Source organism: Lepisma saccharinum, chromosome 26 (genome assembly GCF_977018435.1).
Source record: "Lepisma saccharinum chromosome 26, izLepSacc3.1, whole genome shotgun sequence".
Lineage (NCBI taxonomy): Eukaryota > Metazoa > Arthropoda > Insecta > Zygentoma > Lepismatidae > Lepisma > Lepisma saccharinum.
Genome location: NC_139254.1, coordinates 13,060,831 through 13,085,932, shown reverse-complemented (window position 1 = coordinate 13,085,932; position 25,102 = coordinate 13,060,831). Strand labels below are relative to the sequence as shown.

The 25,102-nt window shown below is 39.0% G+C and overlaps 1 protein-coding gene across 8 annotated transcripts in view; it reads left to right on the top strand.

Moving 5' to 3' along the window:
• The window catches only part of RhoGAP93B (MyTH4 and RhoGAP_KIAA1688 domain-containing protein RhoGAP93B), a 246,824-nt gene that overhangs the window by 176,065 nt on the left and 45,657 nt on the right, over window positions 1-25,102 (top strand). For 6 of the 8 annotated variants that reach the window (XM_083112485.1, XM_083112484.1, XM_083112488.1 and 3 more), the window contains 3 exons: window positions 8,896-8,997; window positions 15,048-15,302; window positions 17,641-19,033. In XM_083112485.1, the coding sequence (XP_082968611.1) occupies window positions 8,896-8,997; window positions 15,048-15,302; window positions 17,641-19,033 (1,750 nt within the window). The remainder of the gene's footprint in view (window positions 1-8,895; window positions 8,998-15,047; window positions 15,303-17,640; window positions 19,034-25,102) is intronic. The other 2 variants (XM_083112483.1, XM_083112487.1) reach the window with 1 other exon arrangement.

Sequence of the window (25,102 nt, the reverse complement as noted above, 5' to 3'; positions counted from 1 at the left end):
ATTAGCCTTATTGTGGATAAAGTGGACTTAAAACAGCAACTCAAACCAACTGTAACAGATAATTTAAATAATGATTTGTAGTAGAAATATTAGACGTGGTGTATCCGGCCATTGTTGTGTTCCTTACTGAGTAACATTTTTTAAAAATATATATACTATTATTTAGTGGCACGGGCCTGAGCACACCCAGCAATATTATTATAATTATGTAGTTTGTTGTTGTTGTCGTGATTCATGCTGTATTGCTTACTGAAATCAGTAAATTACAATTCTTTTTTTTAAAAAAAAAATAAGTAAGGGTACATTGGCCGTGTCCGAAACGTGCGAGAGCGTACTTGAAGCGAGCATCCTCCGAGTAGTCGGTCTTGGAGTGCGGTCTTCAAGTCGTGGACTGGAAGTGAAAGTCTTTCGAATTGCACTTCGACTGCAGCGCCAAATACGATCAGTAGATAAAACTGAGTACTCGTTGTTTTCCCCGCGTTTTAAACACTTGTTTCTCACCATAGAAACGTCACATAGCATTTTTAAATGTTCGTAGACATACATTCTACACATTATCAAAACTTTAACCAACAACTTGCTGGCCCATAACGTATATTTAACCTGTGTTGCTGGCTTTCTACCTCCGCGATTTTTTAAACAAATGAACAACGAGTGTGGAAATCACGTGACGTAGTCAGCTCCCATCTGTACTGCGAGCTGTGCACTTGCGTACTTCTGTTCTTGGCGCTTTCGAACTGTACTACGTAGGTGACGTCACTTCCGCCAAGCCCATACTTCAAGTCCGTACTTTGTACCTTTCGGACAGAGCCATTGTTGGTGTGCATGACAGATGGAAGGGGGATTTTTTTGTGAGCTTATAACTCAAGTGTCAATGATTTTCAAAAGTTTGCGCCCCTGCTGTTATTATTATATTGAGCTGTCATGGAGCTCTCAAGACTGGTCGACGAGCACGTTAAATTTATATTTTTCTGTATTTTCGTTTTTTATGCGATGTCTTAATACATTTGCCTTATTATATTCATTGCTTCTCTGCCACTTTTTCGTAATCACCACGAAGAACAATTGTGATTAGACAAAATGGGCTAAAGAACAAACAATATCCATGCTTTCAGACTAGGCATGACTCCTATCGAAGTTTTGCCATATTGCAGTGCTCTACAAAGTTTTTACAAAAACAAATGTTGCATCTATGCCCTGTATGCAAGAACCTTATTTTTGCACAATCGCAATAACACCGGAATTCCTATCAGCATAGTGTTCCGAACATATCACTACACGCTACAGTGGCGGAATTACTAGAGGTTAAAAACCTTAATCAGGAGCGAACAACTGTTCCTGTCTCAAATACGTAGGTTAGCTTGTAGCAGCCTGGCAATTGGGCCCTGTTCTGTCCCCCAGAATCGGGAGGGGAACGTCTTCACGTCTATACCAAATCTGTTTTGGTTTAGCAGAATAGAAAAATTAACAGAAACCAAATGATTTAAACTTTTCTCATCATCATTTTCATGGTTAACTTATCGCGCATTTCAAAGTACATATGCAATACATTAAATTCTCCCATAACTAAATCACGAATCGAAAATGATAATAATATAAAGAAGCATATAAATAACTCATTATTACTAATTCTTCACTTACATCTTTTTACTAACTTCTAATTAATTATATAATACTAATCAAAATTAAACTCTATTAACTAACCTATGACTAACAAAATTAATTATAATTACCGTTCTGGCTCCCAGAATGGGTTAACATAAATTCAAATGTGTAAAATCTCACAAGCAGTTTTATATAATACCATGTTTTATTATTATTATTATTATTATTATTATTGTATTACATATTGTACGAGGGTCACTATTTATATTTTGAGCCTAACAATGAAAAAACAGGAATTTAGCATTGAAAACTGCTTTATTGTTTTTCGAAGTATTCTCCTTTATGGTCAATACACTTTTGCATTCGTTCGAACCATTTGTCAAAGCAGTTTTTCCAATCTTCTTGAGACACCTCCATAATATGGTTTTTGAACGCATCAACGGCGTCTTCCGCCGACGAAAATCGTTGTCCACGCAATGTATTCTTGACATTCGGGAACAAGAAGAAGTCATTGGGTGCCAAATCAGGACTGTACGGCGGATGACCCATGAATTCGATTTTTTGACTGTTCATAAAGTCGGTTGTTAGACGAGATGTGTGACATCTGGCATTGTCTTGATGAATGATCCGACGGCATTTGTTTGTTTTCCGTATTTGACCGAAGACCTCTGGCAAACAAATTGTTGTGTACCATTCAGAGTTGACCGTTCTACGTTCCTCTAAAGGCACAGTTGCCACATGACCAGTTTTCCCGAAAAAACATGCGACCATTTGTTTCGATGTGCTTCGAGCGCGAACAACTTTTGTTGGATTGGGTTCATCTTGAAACACCCATACAGTCGACTGCTGTTTACGTTCCGGCTCATATGCATATATCCATGATTCGTCACCTGTTACAATCTTATATACGTCTTTTGAAGCACCACGATTGTATTTATTGAGCATTTGTTTGCACCAATTGACGCGATCGTCTTTTTGAGTTTTTGTCAAATTGTGTGGGATCCAACGAGAAGATACCTTTCTCACAGCTAAATGATCATGTAATATTTTATATATGCTTGTGGAACTAATGCCTATGGTTGCCTCAATCTCACAGTATATCACATGACGATCTTGCAGTATTAGGTTTTGCACAGCATCAATGTTTTCTTGAACAACAACTGATTTTGGATGACCTTCGCGAATCTCGTCGGTGAGCGAATGGCGGCCACGATTAAATTCGTTATACCAGCGTTTCACAGTGGCAAAGGATGGGGCTTCATCGCCAAATGTGGAAGTAAGTTGATCGATGCACTCTTGTCTTGATAATCCACGTCGAAAATCGTAAAAAATCATCGCACGAAAATGTTCAGGAGTTAATTCCATTTTATTGTTGTCGCGCAATCTCCAAGGCAACATAAACAACACAAATGAAACTATTGACAAAACATTTGAAGTACGTTATGGTCAATAATGCCAGACGATTCCGTGCAAACGTCAAATCGCACCTAACTTCAATCAGTGTTGCCAAGGCTCAAAATATAAATAGTGACCCTCGTATATTTTGAATAATAAACAGAAAAGAAAAGAGAAAAAGCCGGGGGAGCCGTTTAAATTCAGAGAAACTGATGTCCTGGTTTATTTAAAGGCACCAGGACAATAAGCGCATACCCTCGAATGTATGCGGTTGGAGGCGGGCTTACTTCGGGGGTTCCCCCTTTTTTACATATAGTATATTATTCGTAATAACACCGAGAACCGTTAATCGTTGCCTGGAATTGCTTAGCAGTAGATAAATTACGTGCTAAACACATTTCATGCATATTCTGTATTTCTCTCTCTCTCTCTCTCTCTCTCTCTCTCTTCCGTCCCCCTCTTCTCTGTCTCTCTTTGCTCCTCTCTCTGAGAGAGTTGGGAGAGAGGTTCTTTTTATTTTCTCTTTCTCTTCCTCGCCTTCTCTATTTCTTTGGCTGTCTATCTTTCTCTATCAGAAAGATAGATATATGATAGAGGGAGAAACTGTCGAAGGGATGCAAATGGAGTATACGTGCCTTTTTTTAGTGTTTCTCATAGATTTTATCGCATTTGGCGCATATTCTGTTAAGAACAACATAAAGATCGTACATTTTCTTTGTGAGGTTTATGCATTCTGCAACTTTCTGGTAAAAGCGGTGTTTTATGAATACAGTGGTTACAGTTAATATACATAGTGACAGGCACATTGCAAGTTGTCATTGCATGATTATTGTCCACACGCTGTTTTTTTCCCTTTTATCGTAAGTTGGGTCCAACCCGATAAAATCCTGGCTACGACTCTCTGAGGTCTGGACTCGAACCCAGTGTCAATCATTCAACGCGCTCGGCCACTGAAGCGACTGTGACTTTACGTCGTTTTGGGACCTCTCCAGGTCACGATCCTGGCGTTGAGAATGAAAGGTTAATTGAAATGGGTGAAAAATCAAGCACAATACCTTATCCAAGGTTCGAACCTAGGATACCACGCTTACCACGTCACGGAGGCTCACAATAATAAATTGGCCATTTAAAGTACGGGATTTGAATCCCGGTCAGGGCATGCGCGCTTCGTTGTCTAAGCTTTTTCGTTCATTTCGTCTGATCATCAATTATCCTCATCGTTACGACGAATTTATAAAGAGGTAGAGAAACGACTTTCTCCCGAATAGAATTGAAATCCAAAGCTCTCTCTCTCTAGCATCAATTGCAGCAGCAGTGGCGGCCATTAGGGCATGGGGCGTGGAGGCAGTGGCCCCCTCGCACTTTTTTGCCAATGTTTATCCCGCTCTATACTAAACCTTATATATCAAGGGAAACTACACCGTGTTCCCCCCTGTCAGTTTTGGAACCCAATCTCCGCCACTGTGCAGCAGTGCTACATCTAAAGTAATTTAAGTTACATGATCATATGGGGCACAAATCCGAAAATTTTCCTATTAAATTCAACCAAATGAATTAAGAAAGAACTAGCGAAAAATATAAACACCTTATCTTTAAAACTGATTCAAACTTCAAAATTTACGAAATAGGAAAGAGGAACTAGAAAAGCTTGTATTGCTAGTTTGTGTAAAACAAACCTTCACTTGATCGATAACCCAGGAGATTCATTCTTTTGTTTGTGTATGTGTGCAACTCCCAGTCCAAGGTTCGATCCTTGTTGGATACATATTGCACATTGGTTTGGATCCGCTGTAAACTGTAGGTCCAGTCCCAGGCGTAAAATGGACTTGAAGCTAACTTTTTATGAAAATGTCTCCCGAAATTGCAGTTCCAATATTCTCTCCAATGCAGGGTGCTGTCACGGGTGAGTTGAATTATGCTTAACATCTTCTGAAAACGACATTCTACTTCGCTGAACCGACTGCATTTCAGCCAGTCAATAAACGTACTGTGTTTCCCCCTGTGGGGTCCATATTCTCTCTTTTTTCCTCTGAATTCATTTACTAAAGTATTCGTATTTGCTGTTTCCCCCCTTGAATGTTCCAGACGCCCTTCCAGTGCATAAACTTCTTGAGTTTCTAATTCCACAAACTTGAGGCAATTCCGTTATGGAGGCTCACGATCATGGGTTCGAATACCAGCCAGGACATGCGTTAAGCTATAAAGATATTGAAAAACTACCTAAATCCCCTCCCCCAAATACAACTAAAATCCAAAATGATCTCTTAACATCACATGCATCAAGGATATGGCGTTTTATTTTTAGCTAGTTTACTCCTAGACACTCTGTGAATTAAATTATTGCCATTTTGTTCTTGTAGAAAAATCAGAAATTGATCCATTAGGGATTTTGGCTGATAATGGCTGAGCATAGCAGTATTAATTTTAGATCTTCAACCCCCATTACTTGTTATTGAAGAGCCGGACCCTGTGGCCGAGTGGTTAGAACATCGTGCTGCGACGCCAAGGGTCCCGGGTTCGAATCCCGCTCGGGCTTGGTTGTTTGTGAATGTTCATTCATCAATTTTATCACTCATCCCCATCTTTGCAAAGTAGCCAAGAGGCACAAAATGAGAAGTAAAATAAACTAAATCAATCAATTTGTTATTGAAGAATTATAAAATTGGATCCAAGTCACCTATTGGTTAGTATTCTTGCATTTGAGATTGATGTTCATCCTTTGCAAGGCAGGGATTTACTAGAATATATTCGGTGATAAGTTAACCTTGTTCCAGTTCAAGGTATCTTAAGGATCGCATTGGCCCAGATTATCAGTGGTGTTGCTGTTATTAATTAATATTGCTACATATCCTGCAGTGAATTGCACTTAATTTCAACCAGTAACAAAAATGAAGATGGTTACATTCCAATCGAATGTTGTGATTCTGATGGTAGAATTCTGTTTGCAGCAAGTACTCGGTTTGCAGTTTTAGCAACCTACTCCTGCAGCTTGTGATTTGTTGAATTCTCTGGGATCTTTAAACCCTAAGGTTTATTGGCACAGCACAATCCTTCCATTGTGCCCATCTTGGACAAGTGAATCCTGTTTATATTATCCATGCCAATTTCAAATTGCAAAGGAAGCAAATGTGGCTGCCATCTCCTAGAAATAGAGACAGTCTAACCCTTGCTGACAAGGGTATTACACAAATGTGAAGATTGATATCAGTATTTTGAATTTTTAAGTCTACTTTATGCGCAGGTAAGCTAATCAGGATTGGACTTACCACTATGTGCCACCATTGTGTATCACACCCGGAACTCCTTGATTGCAAGGTGATGGCATTATCACTACGCCATCGGAAAGGCTTCCCATATCAGCATTTAAACACTATTGTTTATGGTGTTAACAGGAAACATTATAATCAAGAACATCATCTGCGGTTAGTAATCAGCCACATGCTTTGGTTGTCTTTACCCTTGAGGGTTGCCCCCAAGGTACCCTTTAACTGGAGGCTGGGTGATTCCCAGAACTGCTTTATGCAAGGATGTTGTTGATTAGTTTTCCATTCCGGTAATGGAACCTGGTCTTCTTGTGGGGGCAGATGCCCTACTGACTGAACCATCACCACTCGGTTATTAATTAGTAAAAATAAAATTATGTTTCTTATTATGCATATTCAATGTGAATTTTAGAAATACTGTGTATCTGGAGGGAGTAGTTAAGTTTTCCCTAGTCCCTTTCATGATGTGAATGTAACAGTCCCTTTCATGATGTGAATGTAACTTATGATGGTACAGAACCCAGTAATTCACTGTTGACTCTCACCAAATAGAAAATCTCAGCAGTTCATTGCATAAAATAATCTTAAGAGAAATTAAACATACAAAACATTAGAAGGAGCCTAGCTAAAATCGAGGAGGTCTCAACCCATACCCACTGGTCCCTATCTAACTACATGCCTCGTAATAGTTCGGATCCCACTTTAAACTGTAGGTCCAGTTTCGATTAGCCTTACTGTGCATAAAGTGGACTTAAAATAGCAAATAACTACATGCCTGTAGTTCACACTGCATCCTAAGTCCCACTACTTGCTCGGATAAGTGAATTGTCACTGGACCTACAAAAATGTGGGATCCCACTGGTCCCTATCTAACTACATGCCTCATAGTGGTTTGGATTCCTACAAAAAGGTGGGATCCAAACCGCTGTGCAATTGCTTCCAGTGAAGATCGAACCCGGTACTGTGGGCATCAGGAGGATGGTCGAAACGGTCCGTCGCCCCCCCCCCCTCCGGAAATTGGCATTCTTCACTTCAAGTTACGGAAGCAGAAAATTTGTTATTTTCATTGTTAATAACAGAAGCAAAGTTAATTTAGTCAGTATTCAAACAGAATAATCAAAGTAAAAAATGCATTCGAGCAAAAAAATTGAGTGAAATGTACAGGAGCCAGGTTATACTGTATTTTCGTATTCTACCATATAATTCAAAGAATAAATAGTTCTACAGTTTTCAAAATTCCAAAAAATGTAGCTTTAGGTGAGAGGTCACATAACATAAACCGTATGACTAAAATTTCCCCCCTATCTTCCAAAGCCTTTTCTTGAATGAGATGTGCTAAAGTTGAATAACAAAATACAACAACTGTCACTACACTAACTGTATGAAAAAAAAAATCGAAAAAGGTTGTGCTGGATATTCATTCATCTGGTGGATCGAGTAGCGAAGTCTCCCCATTTATACTAAAATAAATAATACATTTTAAATAAAAATGGTTTATTTGTATTAGTTTTTAATATTTATTATTGTATAATAGCATTTATAACCATGACAATAATTACTGTTGCTATTATTTCTACTATTCAACTATTATCAACAGTGGCGTAGCAAGAGGTGGGTGAAGTGGACGACTGCCCGGGGCCTCATGCCTGAAAGTGTCTGCCGTCCCACGAAACTGATACAAAAATAATACATGGAAGTGAGAAAAATAGAAAAGGCTAATTGTTGTAAGCAAATATCTACAAATTTTTGTTTTTATCCAGCTTTAAATTCTAGTCAAACGTTACAATTTGAATGAATACGTCATACATGTAGTACAAGAACATTTCAGATATATACCAGAATGAGATTCACAATTATGATCTACCGTCCTGAAATTCAAAATGAACTCATACAATTATTTGATTGAAATTATTAAATATAATTTTAATAGGTAATTTTTATTTGTATTATTATTTTAAATTTAGTATATATGCTTTTGTACTACTATAGTACACTTGTTGACGTAGCTATGTCTGAAGTTTTCGAATCGTTTTGCATTGAGATTTAAAATTTAAGGAACGGATCTCGTCCAAGGCCTCGCGATCTGTTGCTATGCCACTGGAATGACCTGACGTCACCTGCAAATGTTTCTGAGGATGCTCGGGACACCTTGATTTCAAGGTGACAGTGTTACCAGTACAATTTCATGAAGGCACTTTGATAGAGACAATTGCTAGAGCATGTATAGAAAATGACATATGTAATGCTTCATGTTTATATGTTTTGTGTTGAACTTTAAAAAGATCTAAGATCAATTACTAACGTGTGTGAGTAGGATTTGTTGATCAAAACAACCTTTCAGAGTTCAAGACTGCCTCCTTCTTCAGGTTAATGTGTATTCTTAGGCACCAAACATGGTGTCACGTTAAGAAAGTGTTAGTTGAGGATGCAGGTTAAAGGTTATGGTTAAAAACACTTACTGAAGAACCAACATTTTTTACCATAACCTTTAACCTGTATTCTCAACTAACACTTTCTTTTAAAGTTCTTCATTATTTAGCTGTGAGTAATATGCACATCACAATATGATATGTTTTGTGTGGATAATGCATGGCATTTTAATTCAACTGTGTGTATTTTTGTGTCTTTTCAGACTCTCAAACAAAATACAGAGGTTAAAGAGGAATTAGAAGAAACTAAACAAGCAGTGAAGAAGGAGTCGGTAGGCACTCAGACCCCATCCCGATCAGTGGTGGTAAGGACATTGCCTGCTACTACAAAGCTTCACCCAACATTCACCATAAAACGTAGTGTGATTATTAAACTATTGATTGTACACACTAGACGCAAGCGAAAGAAAAATGTTTAAAAGCTTCAGGCACTAGTGATTTTGCTGTTGTGAACTGTAATGTCATGTTTTTGTTGATTGCTATTACTGTACTAACATTAACATCTTTTATTTGAGTGTGTAGTCAGATGATTTTTGTGATGTCCTGATTTTCTGTATAACACTATTTCTGTTGCCTCCTGATAATAGCTTCTTTTTCTTAGTTTATTATTTTTTTCTATTAACTTTCAAGATTAATTCCAGCATGCGTGTGATTATTCTGTTGAAAAACTAATTATGTACGAAATGAATTATATACAGTGTACTTCGTGTAAGATGCAGCTGTACGTCAGGGAGGAAGTTGAAAGGGTTGTATTCGCAATTCCCGGGGTGGGTGTTCTAAGGTCAGAATTTTTCCAGCCTTGTCCCTGCATAAAGCAGCTCTGTGGCTCACCCAGCCTCAAATCCATGGGTACCTGGGGGTCAACCCTGGGTGCTAAAGGTGGCTGGAACGTGGTGCTGATCACATCACCTCCAAAGTGGCCTAGAACGAGAATATGTGGGGCCCTACCCCCACGTCCCGTAAATGTACCTTCATGGGAGGGTACTATATGCACGGGAAACTTTACTTTGCCTTACTCTCCAAAAATTCCTAATCAAGCTTCTGCCAGGATTCTACTTTTTTCTCATGCAGTACATTAGCACTACTTTTTGTTCTGGATAGTTTTCCTATATATTTAATAACAGAAGATACAAAAAGTATACTTGTTATTACTGACTGTTAATAATAGTACTTATAATAGTAATAATTTGTAATAAAAGATTTGATTAAATACAATGGAAAAAATTGAAATGGATATGAGAAGAAAACGAATAGACAAGATAGTAACAAATGCATCAATTCGAAATTTAGAAACCTCTTGTCTTCATGAGAGTTGAACATAGGGTTTGGTAGTAGTATGACCCTTTTCTGGAAGATATGATAAGGTGTCTATCAACTGAAAACCTTGTTACCACATAGTTTTCTCACAGAGAGTATCCCTTTTTGTAGAATTTCCATCCATCTGGTTTCAGTATTCATAACTCCAAATGACCAAGTTTAACCCACAATTTACATTTGAGGCCTCCCCAATGGTGCAGTGGTATCGTCGTTGCCTTGTAATCAAGGGGTCCCAGGTTCGATACCCGGTGTAGGCACAAGTGGTTTGGATCCCACTTTAAACTGTACGTCCAGTCCCGATTAGCCTTACTGTGCATAAAGTGGACTTAAAACAACAAATCAATCAATTAACATTTGGCAATTTCTTTACTGATGGTGTTCTCCATACCAATGAACACTTTCATACCTTCCTCTGATGACAGGATGACGTGCTGTGTTTCTTCTTTAGACAAAGAGGATCTTTGATAAAGTTTTTTAAAATTCTCTGAAAATTTTTGAATTAATTTCAGTAATTTAGAATCATTTATTGAAGATCGTTCATGCACTCACAGCCATTGTGAATTAATGTTGTTATTGAAAATATAGAAATTTCATTCCTGCTTCCTCTTCTTTCACAATTCCCCTGTTCTTATCTGTTTGCAGTGGCATGTTCAAGAGGGGTAGTTGGTGGAGGTTTTTATGTCTCCCTGTCCCTTTCACCTTTTTTTCTCGAAAAAAAAGTGCATGAATAAATGGTTTAATATAGGACAGACAACAGAAAAAGTCCCACTTCCTTATGTATGGCCAAATTTGGTCTATTTTCGTTTACGTTATACATTGCAATACAGTTGACTTTCACCCACCATTACACAAAAATTAGGTATTGACCAAGATGAAACTTGGGGGTTCTAATGTAGCCAGATAATTAGCACTCTCACCTTTGGTGCAGGTGGTCACAGGTTTGATTTCCAGTGAGATCCCCCAAAATTTAGGTATTGGCCCCGCATCGTGGGAGGAAGGTTGTTGTGGCATGGGGTTAAGTTTTTTTAATATGAAATTTTTGGCAGTACCATTTAAAATACGAATGTTGAATTTTCAAATATCCATAATCAGTAATTCAGCTGATCTAATAAAATTACACATATTCAATGAATTACCTGAATTGAACAACCACACACTTTGTTAATTTATGTATCTAGAGTATTTTACAAAACCTGGGTACATGAATTGTACCTTTACAAATATCATAAAATAACAAAAATAGCAATTTGTTGCACTACATTATAAGTGTTAATTGAAATATCGTGTCCGAAATGATCAGCAGTTTTGCTTATGTGTGTGTAATAGTAAAACAGACAACTGTCATTTTGTAACTGGAGAGAATATGATTGAGATGAAGTGATGAAATGTTGGGGAGATTTCACACTGAAGCGACTTGACACATGTCGTGGATCACTTGAAATCCAACCAGTTGAATGCAGCATGTCATGCCGCTACTGCTAGAAATGTTCTTATTGGTTTGCCAAAAGACATGTTGCTTGGTGTAATATCTCCATTAGTAGTTAGGCCCAAATTGAATAAGACATATTCTCAGACAGTAGATAAAAAGGAAAAGAAATGAGAGAGTGATGAGATAATCTTTATGGATATACCGTTAGAGTTGCAAGTGACACGGGCCTCCCATATGGCTCCTTGTAATCAAAGGGTTTCATGTTCCATATCTGGTGGAAGCACGTTGCACAGTGGTTCAGATCCCACTTTAAACTGGAGGTCTAGTCCCAATTAGTCCTAAGCATAAAATGTACTGAAAAGGCATTCAGTTTCAGATTTGAAACTGCATTCTAAATCCTTATCTAAACCATGGAGTGGATCTACTTTCTACACTATTTGCCTTTCTAATGTGGAATTCATAGGAGGCTACAGTATTATAATTGTTTCAATTCTTGCAATGAAACTTCCTAGCAAGAAAAGTGGAATTAATGGCATGTTTTTCACTTGTGATTAGTTCAAAGGGAGAAGCACAGAAGAAGATTGAAGCAAACTAAATACTTTTTTTTTTTTTAACAAATTGCGTTAAAATTGCATGAATTTTACTTTTCCAAACTTTCTTATAAATCTAACCATTGCATGTTTTCTTCTTCTTTTGATAAGTTCGCAACTAGCTGCTGTATAATCTCATGACCTTGAATGAGTGGTGAAGTAAGTAGTCGGACACGCATGGCCCTTCCTCCACATATCACCCCAATGTCAATTTGTATACATGTAATGTTTTACTCTGAAAATGGTTGTTTGAAGTTTCTGAACTATAAATCTGTCTTCTAAAGAGAGTGTTTAAATTCACCAACCTATCACAATTCATAGCAAGATGCTTTTATTTAAAATGTTTCATTTTGATCAATCATGTTCATAAAGAAAGTGTATTACAAGATAAATTACCACCCACTTGTATTTTCAAATAAATAAATAATTTTGAACATGAGTATTTTATGACACACATTATGGTATATATTTGTGTGATTAACTTATAATAAAAAACAAGTAATTTAATTAAAATTTGAAAGAATTTCAGATTTGTACAGAAGTAAACTAAACATATTTTCAGATTTTAATGTTATGTTTGAAATTAAATAAATCAATTTTGCAAATGTCTTGTGTAGCTACGGTTAATTTTACAAATAATAATAACTTTTTGTTTCTTTAGTGACTACCAGATTGTGCAACGTTTTGATACATAACACTTTTCTTAGAATACTATGAAATACGATGGCAAACTGACATTAGATTTCATTGTACTCTTATCTCTCGAGAACACTGTATGTGCAGTATATTGAAATATTGTGCAAATTAGTAGCTACTAAAGAAACAGTAAGTTCTTCTTGTTATTATTTAGAGAAGTTCAGTACATATAATTGAGTATATGTACACTCAAAACTGCAGTTTTGTTAACAATTCCTAGTAATTATAATTGATGAAGTTTTTTTTTGTATATGTAAGTAAGGAAAGAGGAATCCAGCAGTATAATAAATACATATGATGAGGTATCTCAGTAACACATATAAGCTTGGAAAAGGATCTTATATTTTTTGTTTGTTTTCCATTTTTCAAGGAGAAAAGAGATTTTGTGCACAGAGGAAACTGACATATGCCAGTATTACACATTTCAGACAGTTGTTAGCCAGCTTGGTGCCTGAGCATGTTTAGTGGCTCTCTTTCGATCTTGCCACTGAAGTTTATGGGTTTGAGTCACAGCCTGGGCATGGGTGGTCTTTGTGAGTGTTCCTTCATCAATTTCAGGAATTGTCACTTATCCACATTGTCAGTATTAGCCAAAATTGGCAGAAAGGCGATGTAAAGTAATGAAAATACAAAATTGCATTTTTTAAATATTTTTTTTATGCAGTAAAATGTTAAGTTTCATACTTAAGGCTTCTTGTGTAGGATGTGTGTGTCAGCAGGGGGTGAGGATAAGTAATGAAAGCAGAAAGAGATGGCATTTCAATTAAAGAAAAGACATTCTTCAAATTAAAGAAAGCTGTTTTGACACTTTGCAAAACAATGATCATGGGGATGGATAAATCACGACACTGCAGTGCCTGGTGTGGCAGTAAGTAGTAAGACTCGCAATCTCACAACTGAAGGTTTCAGGTTCAAGTCCTGGTTTGTGAGTGTCCCATCGCCATTTTCAGCTAATCATTATTCATTCTTATCATTGCAATTGCTGGAAAGTTCAAGAGAATGAGAAAAAATTCAAAATACAACACTGACATTGTATCTAAGCTGAATGCATTGCAAGCTCCCAGCTGCTTGGAACATCGATATGTTAAGATGGATTGGAAGTTGTTCATGTATGTAGTGGGAAACAACTTTACAGAACTGTCAAATCTAGGTGATTGGTACAGGAGATGATCAAACTTACATTCAGTGTTCTCTGTCATGCATGACACAGTCTTGCATATCTGCTCATTTTACACTTCCATGTTTCACCTTGTAGCAGAGCAACTTTACGCAATGCATTTCCATCATTCATTTTTTCTAAAATCTACTTTCAAACTATATTTCTTCAATGCTACTTGCTCAACTATCATCAAGGGGGAGGAAATGTATTTATATGAAAATACACATCTTCGTCTTATGTTAAAATGAATGTTTTTTGTATTTGCAAATCGTGGTGTGTGTATAAGATTGAAAAATGCTTTTTTTATTGTGTTTTTTTACATATGTCAGCTTTTAGCACATATTTTATATATTTCAGTTATTTTTACATATAATATCCATATTTTCAAACGTTTTCTGACATATATTCCATATTCATGCTATTCCATTTTCCGTTCATCAATATTCTGTTAATTTTGCTATCTCACTTTATTATAAATCTTCACAATAGACGATGCATCTGTTCAAATATTATTGTCAACAGTAGTGAATGCAAGCTCAAACTTTCACCGTGAAATCCATTGCATTTAAATATACTACCATTTCTTCATGCAATATTGAACACAGTTTTAGTCAATATAAATCAGTTATTTGGGACAAGAGGAGAATATTCACATTAAAGCACTTAAAATAAAGTCTGGTAATTCAGTATTTTGATAACAAAAAAATAAAGCACTGTTTATACATGAAATTTGCATTACAATTAATGTCATGTAAGCCTAGTTTGGTAGTCCATTGCTTTGGTAACAAAAAATGAATTACACTTTGTATTTCAAATTTACATCTCAATTAATATCACGTAAGCCTTAACTAGGTGAGCCACTTACTTAATGAAAATTTTCATTTTCAAAAGTGTAAGTCCATGTTGAATTCGATATTTTGATTAAAGTAACTAAATATATCATTTTTAAAAGACATATAAATCCATTCCGGTTTTCTATTTATTCCATATCAAGACTTTGTGTGTGTGTGTGTGTGAAATGTTCACTGCTATAAAACAGGTAATCGTAAAAAATGATTTCTTGTGGTTACATGTAACAATTGTGATTTAGGTGATAATTGAATCTAATGAATTTCTATCAGTTTTTTGTAATGAATAAAAAAAATGAGTTTTGTTTTCCTTCAGGCTAAGTTAGATTCTTCGTCAAGGCAGAATTCAAACAAAACCGTAAGTTCTCAGACCCAGACTTCTCCCGTGAGCTCACCAAGGCCGGGTCGACGTCACCATGGTCACCATCATCATCGTCATCATCACCACCACACGGGCTGTGGTCATCACGAGGAACGGGTAAATGGGGAGAGAGACCGGGACGTACGGAGAAACAGACGAGGGGGTCACACTACCCAGGGGAGTTGGTACAACAGAACTGCTCATTCACAAGTAAGTTGTTGAACAGGTCAATAGGAATATTACTTTTTTAAGGTTTGTGAGCATTAGAAGGAGAAGGATTAGAATTAGGAATAATACTCTTTGTGATCAGATAAGATCTGAATCATCAAAGTGTGGAATTCAGTTGTTTTGTGGGAGCTTTCAGACCGATGGGACAAGCAAAACAAGCCCCTTCAGTTTAAGGCAAGGACGAATAGTTTCACACCAGGTGTGCATTTATTTCAATATCTTCTGAATGGACAATGCTACTGAAAAAAAGAAGAAAAAAGAAACTACAAGAGAGTATGAATTTTTCCCCATGTTTCAAGAGGAAGTGGTTTTTTAAGTTTATTAAGAGATACCATCTGCAAAAAATATGATGAATATATTGTTTACAGAATCCTGTGTATTCTTTATGGAGAAGAATCCTCAACTTCAAGTTACAGCTAATTGAAGTTTTGACTTTTCCCAACCCAACCCAAGCAAAATCTTCAATGTGCCCTCTTTTCATTCATATGTTTTTCTACCCCATCAGAAGTTTGATATTCCCAAGAGAATAATACTTCTGTAAGTGTAATGCTACGTTTTCTCCCCTCTTTCTCCGGCGTACCCCAGGAAAGGTCAGTGGGGAGGGGAGGTTTAGGGTCTTTCCAGAACCTCTTGCTGGACAGTGAAACTGTTCTTCATAGCCTTAAAGAGAAACGTTCACAAACAATAGACTAAGGCTTGGTATTGACAAAATGGCCCAGTGTGAGTGGAACAAAAGCAACAAGTGACATGGTGTAGCGTGTCATGTCACTCCGGTTTGAAAGATTGCAATTATTTCTGATGGGCGGTTTCCATGGGCCGCCTGTTGTTTCAGTCTGAAATATCTCTATGAGGTTGGTTCAAAAATATCCCAGCATTGGCATTGAAACATGCAAGATGGCAGGTTTGTTCTGAACATCTACCTGGCTAACTTATGCCCCATTGTTGCAGTTGATAGTAGTGTATGTGCCTGAGAGAATATGCTGCAGTGCATAGGTGTATGTGGTGCATCCAGTGATGGCACCAATGCAGGTGGGGTGGGGGGGGGGGCAGGGGGAGAGCCAATATTGTCACCCCAGGTTGACCATTCTCACCCACCCTAGCAAAGCAAAACTTGGTACAGAAATTCACTTTTAGCTCAAATATGGTATGTAAGCATATACGTTACTTTCTTATTGCGAAACAGTGCTTCTGCAAACATTTAAGAAGTTTAGTAAAAAAATGCAGACACAAACCTGGGTCTCAGGCATACTATACCATTGCTCTTCCAGAGACCTGGTTGACTTTTTCATTGAAATTTCTACATAGTACATTTCCCAAATAGTATTGGGTTCATGCATAAGTTCATAGCATTTGTGTTTGGCATGGCAACACTGTGGTGTTAGGAGTTTGTTTATTGTTTAACGCTCATGAATTGGAGTGACATTGTTATGCTTGTGAATACATATTGAATTTTGCAGGTTTGAAGGAAGACAGTGTTATTTTTGGGCTATAGAACAATAAGTTCTTCTGTCTGGGTTTAACAAAGGAGCAAGGGCAGCGGAGGTGGCTGAAAACATTTGTGCCGTGTACGGGAATAATGTCAACATGTAAAGGTTAATGCAGTTGAAGAAAATGGTTTTGTCATTTCAGAGAGAGGAAGCAATTTAATGAAGTCTGTTTAATTGCTTTACTCCACGAAAAACCATGTCAGTTGACCCAAAAATTGGAAAATTAACCATTCAATCAGCACAACATTTGCATTCTACGGGTAAGGTATACCACATGCTTTAAGTGAAAACAACACAAATCAGCGAGTAGGGCAGGAAGGCTGCATTGAGTACTGCTCCAACACGATAATGCACGCTCACACTCTGCTAACATGACAAAAGTTGCTATCCAAGATCTTGTTTGGGAGGTTATTCCTCATCCTTCATACTTCCTCGATCTTGCACCTTCAGATTTCCACCTTTTCAGCTCCCAATCCACCAATCTTCAAGGAAACTCCTTTGGTAATGAAAATGCTCTTCAAACTTGGCTTTGCGACGTCTTTAACACCAAAGCAGCTGATTTCTTCACGTGTGGAATCAAAAAGTGTCCTAGCGTTGGTAGACAGTCATAGACAGTGAAGGAAAATATATTACTGATTGATTTTTGTCTTTTGTCTTGTTCAAAAGAGTATGAAATAAAAAACCTTTAAGAAAAAAATGCTACCAACAGCCACCATACGAACTTATGCATCAACCCAATATATTAAAACAAGAAAGTGTTGCAATTATATGTAATACAAAATAATAAAAGTAATACAATTTCCTCAGTATATTAATTGAACTTGCATTTTCAGGATTCAGGGAGGTCCAGTGATTCAAGCTCTGTGTCGCACAGTCGGACGTCTTTGGAAAGTGGAGTAGTGGGATATCGTCTCCTAGAATCTCCTCATCGAGATGCAGGACGAAGGTCGCAGCGATCACTCGAAAGCCCAGGGAGAATTCAACGATCATTTGAAGTTCCAATACACGAGCTGCCATCGCATCGTTCGTTTGAGTCTCCTCGTGACCTAATATCACCTCGCTCGGCAGAGTCACCCCAGGAGTCAAATCACTCGTCACCTACACACAGGCGGTACAAAGAAACGGGAGTGACCCCGGATATAGGAATTACCGTGTCCACAAGTACACCACTCATCAAGAAGAAGATACTTACCGAATTGAGAGATGCTAACATCAGGAGTTTAGATAAGTACGGGATTTCTGTTCCGACTAACAGAAATTTCGATTCCTTCAATCATCCCGGTTTGTCTAAGCAAAGAAGTTTCGATGTGGAAGAGGCATATTTTGGTTCCAAATACAGGACTTCTGACCTAGGATATGAACGTTTGCGAGAACCTGTTTTGTCTCGTAGCTACAGTTTTATGCAGCGCAGGGACAAGTACTATGATGATGATTCCATGCACGAAAAGTATTTACTTTCTGGAATGCGTTCCGTTGAGTCAACGCCCCAACCTCGAAGACGACATAAAGTGCTAGATGCTACTGTTAGCCCCGAGTATGTAAATTTTGTGAACTACCAACAGAGGCCCAACGACAGTGTAGAAGTGGACGGTTTATGTACACCTCTTTTACACAGGAAGTCGCAGAAGCCTGTGGAGCCTGCAGCTAAGTCGTCAAAATACAAAGAGTATAAAATAAGTGAAAAGTGTCGTGATATAGGTGTAGGCTCAGATTCCAGTGCAAGCCCTCATAGCCCGAAGCACGAATTACAGTTGTCTCCATTCTCGTTGGATTCTTCTCGGCACGACAGCGGTACCTCTACTCTAAATGACATTGACGGGAAGCTTCGAGGACGAAATTCAGCTGATAGTTCCCCACACTCTCAAGTGGATTCAGGTCTCGCAACGACAGGCAGCCACGCTTCGGTAGAGAGTTCGCTTCATAGAAGGACTAGTAGCGATAACGAGCGAACTTCTAAACATTTAGCAAGTCAAAAGGAACTGCAAGTTTCACAGAACCAAAAATTATATTCCAAAGATAACCATGACAGTGAGAAGTGTGAAGGGACACGAAGTGTGTACATAAGAAACACAACGCCAGGATCAAATAACGTGAACAAGAACGGAAATGCCAAGCTTAATGATAATGCTCACCTTTACAGCAATTTGGAATATGTGTTGGATCCAGAGATGCATGCTCATCTTCTGCCCCTGCAGCAGTATATTCTTGAACAAGCAAAACTATCAGGTAACTTCATGTTGCATGTTGGTTTTAACTATTATAAAACTTACCTAAAATGAGAAAAATTACATGTATTTACAGTGGAACCCTGATTTTACGTTTCCCTCATTATACATTCAATCTTCATGGTCCCGAAACTCCCGATAGAGCAAAAGTGGTACAAAATATTTCCAGGGCGAGTCAAGGAGCTTCTTTATTTGGGTGATACATGGTCCTTGCATCATGTTCCATTGCTGCTCTTTTCTGTCTTTCAAGACCGGAGCTCATTATTGTATTTCACAGCAAAATCGTTGCAGATTTTATGCCAAATTTTTCGAGGGGGAGTGGGGACCAAACATTGTGCGGAGCTTTTTTAAAGAATTGTGTCAGTATTACTGGTACATGAAAATCATTTATTGCTAAACTGTACAAGATTTGGATGCCCAGAATGCTCGTGAATATGTGTTAAAAATGCATATATAGGCTGAATCGGTGTGCAAAATTTCTTCAGGGCAATTTAGTGAACATGTTTTTCCCATCTGCAAGAAAAAGGTTAACACATTAGTTGTTATTGATTTCTGCATTATAGTCGAAATATTACACTTCAGAACTTTGCTACAGTGTTGCGAAGTATGGGCTTACAACATTTAATCTTGTGTGTCCGAAAATTCAGCTTTGCTGTCATTGATTTTGTTACGCAATGAAAGTTATGAACCAATATTTGGACTGTAAAAAAGAGAAGAAAAATATAAACAGAGTGCAACGATTATGCAGTGAAATACGGTACTTCTCCTTTTCAAGTAGCTCCTCGGTGTTCCTCGCGATGCTGGGTTAACTCTGATATTTTGTGGGCTCCCACCAGGAATTGAACCCTGGACCACTATGCACCAAAGGTGGCAGCACTAACCATTTGGCTATGCAAGACCCCTACTTTGGTCCCATGAAAAATGTAAAATCGAGGTTCCACCTTACACTAAATATTATAATGTACAGTATGTCAACAGAATATCAATTTGAGATACTCCAATGCTCATAAAAAACAATTCTCTGTAGATGAGCCTTTAGCAGCCAGTGGAAAGAAAATCAACATTTTATGTTGTCATAATGTACTGAAGAAAATAAGATTTTGCTAAAATATATGAAGATACAGACACAATGATCACTAATTTGACAAGTTACTACAGACACAAACTGGAATTTTACAGTAGTAAATGATACACAGCAATGACAAAGCAATGCTCAAACTCTGACACTGACTTCTAACTAACCATAAAAAGTCCTATATATATATACAGGGTGACCTGTAATTAGATGTATTCCCTTAAAGGGGTTAAAGTATATGCAATTTGCAATAAATTTGACCATCTGATACCCCATCCGAAAAGTAGTAGTTTTCGAGATAATCAAATTTTTATTGTTTTTTTTTAATTACAATTTTCCACATAAAAATACGAATTGAGAAAAAGCAGCTCATTGTATGGCACCTATTTCAGCATTTTCTGATAGCTAACAAATAAGTGGTTCGTTGAAAAAAGTTTTTCCCAAATAACAATCACATGTAAGTAACGGGTGGGTCTAAACTTACAAGTGGTGATAAAAAAAATGCACTCTTAGTTTACTTGGCAACATATTAATAACAAGAATGGTATGACACGAAGCGTACAAATTACTTAAATTACTTCCTTGTGTCATCAGCTATCCAACAAGGTACAAATGCTGCTAACATTCACATTTGTGCGCAAGAAATAATACTCCATTCATTTTCATGAGAATGGAATCAATGAACATTACAATTAAAGAACATTACACGTCTTGCTCAAAGTGGGCACCTCCGTTACGAATGCAGGCATGCAGGTTTTTACGGACATTTGTTCTCGTAACTCGTGGTGTGATGGTGTCCTTGATGTGTTGAGCAGCTGTTAACATTCTCTCCCTGAGCTCTTCTTGCAAGTTTACCGGTGTCTTGTAAACTAAGTCTTTCATGTGGCCCCAAATGTAGAAGTCGCAAGGCGTCAAATCGGGGGATTAAGCCAGCCAGGGAAGCAGGCTGCCTCGGCCAATCCATTTACTTGGGTAATTTTAATCCAGCCACTGCTACATGCCTAGGCAGAAGTGAGCTGGACAGGCATCATGCTGGTAAATCATGTCACGTCTTGTGGCTAGAGGCACATCCTCCAACAACATTGCCATTATAACCAACCAAAGGTTGGGTATACATCCCCAATACATACAGGCAGCACTCCACTCCAACCAAAGTACAAGGCCAATTCAATTCAGGTAAAATTAATAGGAATAGACATTCCCAGATATGTTAAGATTAACAGAAATTAGGCCTAATTAGTAAAAGTATGATAAAACATCAAAATATTAAGTAAATAATAAGCCCCAGACCAAAATTCATTGGTTATCAAAAATACATCCCTTTTGTTGATAGGTAGAATTCAGAGAGCACATGTTACTTTTCATGCAAATTTTTTATTAATACAGATATTTCCAGGATAATATTTGTGCAAGCACAAAATAACTTGCTTTCCCTGAAAATAACTCCAAGTAACAATTATATGTGCAAACAAACCACAAAAACATCAAAAAATCGATGTTTTTGGACAAAAGACAATCGGTCTCACAGCACCAGAGCCATCTGGTGAGAGTCAGTGGAACTAGCCCTGACTAGACTGCCATCTATTGGGCTTCTCAAGGTACTTGATGAAGGCAAGTAACCCAAGGTGCTGTGGACCAATCAGATGGCCTCATGGGCGTGGCTACCAGACAATGAGTCTGTGATAGCTTTTAACATGTGAGGAAGCCATCTTGATTTCACTTCTTGCTAACAGTTGGTACAGTTAACATCGCTCCAAGTTTTGGGCCAGAGTAGGCCAGTGGAGAGAGGACAATGGTGTCACCAGTGTGTGAAATATCCAATAAGGGCTTGGGAATAGTCCTGTAGTGTATAATATGAACGAATTACAGCACTGGAAGTGTCTTAAAGTGCATGGAACCTATATCCATGAAAATTCTGAAATTCTCAAAAGCACATGGTGAGGACAATGAGCCTCCAGGAAGCCATGATGCTTTGTATCCAAAGACATCCATAATTAATCGGCACATCCTTTGTGATATAGCTCCCTGAAAGCGTTCATTTGCAAGACAATACCCATATGTCTTAAGATACCGCTATATTTTTCGTGTAAATTCTCAGAAAATCTCCCCATTTATAGTTGGAGTGACATGTGCAACAAGGCCCAGGTGTGGTAAGGTGAATGCAGAATATGTAAGTACAGTGTTTTTATTACCCATTTTGTTGGTTCCAATTGTAAAAACAATCTTATAAGTTTGTGCAGTGCTTGTATATAGTTAAAATGTATTAGTACCCCGAATATTAAATGTGTCTTTCCAACATCTTGATTTATCAATTCATATTTGGGCGGGTAAGTCCGGGAAGCGTACCACTCGCTCCGGAATAACTAGGCTGAAAGTCCCTATGATACACCAGCAATCATTCCTCGGAATGGATGCTGGTCTACTGGGGACATCCTCCATGTTAATGGTCACTGGAGGACAGCGTAGAGCTGCATGGGGATGGGTGCGTCCAGGTTGCACAGCAGAGTAGTTTCATAGGTTCAATCAAGCCCAAAGTGGGTGAGTAGGTTAGGTTAACCTATCCTATTGTTCGGCAACGTAACCTGGAGGCACGTATCCCTGGACCAGCCGCGTAGACAAAGCCATTCAACTCCCGAATCCATCGTCTGTCTTTATGTCTTTGTCTTTTGTCTCTTGCGCGGATCGCAAGATTATGAGACTCAGTACCGGCACTCCCCAAATATGAATACCAGATCAAGGTCGTTGGAACGACCAGCAGGTCGTGGGTTCCCACCCAACGGTAGTGCAAGTACCAGTAGTAACCCCCAACTTGACCTCATTGTGGCAATGCTCCAGGAGCAAGCGAAAGTCTCTGAAAATGTTAGTCAGAAACTTGAAGCACAGGGTCAGAAACTTAATGCGCAGGGTCAGAAACTTGATGCGCAGGGTCAGAAACTTGAGGCACAGGGTCAGAAACTTGAGGCGAAAATTGATGTTCAGGGTAGGGAATTTGCCAAGGCATCGGCTGAAGTAAATAAGAAACTTGAAGCCGTAAGGACGGAATTCCAGGCCAGACTGGACTCCATCCACAATGCCACCACGAAGACCTCAGAATTGTTAACTAAACAAGTAGCGACCAACACCAATAGAATTAACCAAATAGAGATCCAATGTAATGACCTAGAGTTAAGATTAGGTAGGGATTTTACACAAGTGTCAGGCCAAATTTCGGAACTGAGGGAACTCGTTAGCGAAGTGCAAGGCGGTGACAATCAGACCACCACAGCTCAGATTCTAGGGAGGTTAGATGCCCTAGAAAACATATGCAGAGAGCTCACTTGCAGTGACCACATGGTCACGATCGAGAACAGGGTTCTCGAGCAAGTGAGGAAGGAAATGCCGAACTGTCAGGCGGAAGGCCGCAGCTCGCATGTATGCATTTCCGAGGGCCAAGTCACTGAGCAGCGCACCTCCTCACAACAAAGGGTTGGTGAGGAGCAGCTGCCAGCAGAACAAAGGTCTGACGATGCAAGCCTGATGAGGATTCTTGCTTGCCTGGAAGGGATGGAGAGACGAATAACTCAGTCCGCCCTTCCACTTACGTCAGCCACCATGCCCGTCTCACCTGCACGGAATGTGTCTGTTTACCATGCCTTGCACAAAACCAAACGAAGACCTAAGGGTTACGAAAGCTCTGACCAGAGCAGTGGCTATGTGTCTCCCCCTAACAAGTACCACCCACTTGGTAACTCCCCGGAATCCAATTCCGAAAGCTCGGATGCCGAAGTCCGCAGCCAAAGGAAGAGGAAGAATCGGAGGAGGAACAAGAGCAAACCTAGGGTTAGGTTTGCTGATCTCAAACAGCTCCCAACCTTTAACGGGCAGGGGAACAGGCTGGCCTCAGATTTTGTGCAGGAGTTTGAGAGAGATCTCACTCTCCTGGAGGTAGATTTGGCGGATGCCCTCCAAATAATCTCGTTCTGTCTACGGGACGAGGCAGGGCAGTGGTACGAGAGGAACGAACGAAAGTTCAAGTCCTACTCGGATTTCAAAAGGCAGTTCCTCTCATATTTCCAAGGGGATGGGTGGAGAGCTTCTTCCCTTGCGAAGGCTCTCAACGAAAGGTACAACCCATCCCAGCACAGATCAGTGCACAAATATTTCTGGCGACAAGTCAAAATGATTAGGCTTGCGTTGCCAGAAATCGCCGACAACCAGGTTTTCACCCATGTTGTGCAACAGCTGCCGCGCAGCTTGAAGGACCAGTTAATCCTGGCTCCCTTCGTCTCTCTTCAGGAGGTGGCCAACTCCATACTTCGGTATGAGAGTGTGCAAGTGCCACAATATCCTGAGAGGGAAGTTGCAAGGCCAGCACGACCCAATTACGGGAAAACCACGACTCGCATTAACCGAACCTATGTGAGTCGTGGTCAGGGTGAAGCGAGCGGTTCATCCAAAAAGGAGGACGCTCACATGTGCAAATCTGCGAGGGGCTCCCGGCCTAAGGAGTACCCAAACAGAAAGGTAGACCGGAGAAAGGGTGGAACGTCCCAGCGTAAGAGTTCCGCCAGCTCACACGGGTCTTCCGAGCATCTCGCTGAGGTGCATCCAAATGTGCACAACCAGGGAAACTAGGTAGGCAACGTCCTGACGTGGGGAAGGGCGATGCCAAACCTAAACCTGTCCCACAATGTTCAGATTCATGCAAGCACACTCCACTGATAAATCAATATCAGGCAGTGGGTGATTCAATGTTGTCACGTCTTGCGCAAAGAAAATTCGGGTATCCTGTCCAAAGAGACAGTGATGGTAATTACCACATCGGACTTTGCATATCTGGACAAACCTCAGCGCAGTTGCTCAGTGCTTTGAGAAGGGAAAAGTGTCTTCATAAAAATGTGTTATTAATGATATCCACAAATGATATGCTCCGAGGGAAGGACACCAACCAGGTGTTCCGGAACCTCCAGGATATCATTTACACCCTAAAGAGGAAAGGTGCTCAGAAGGTCATTG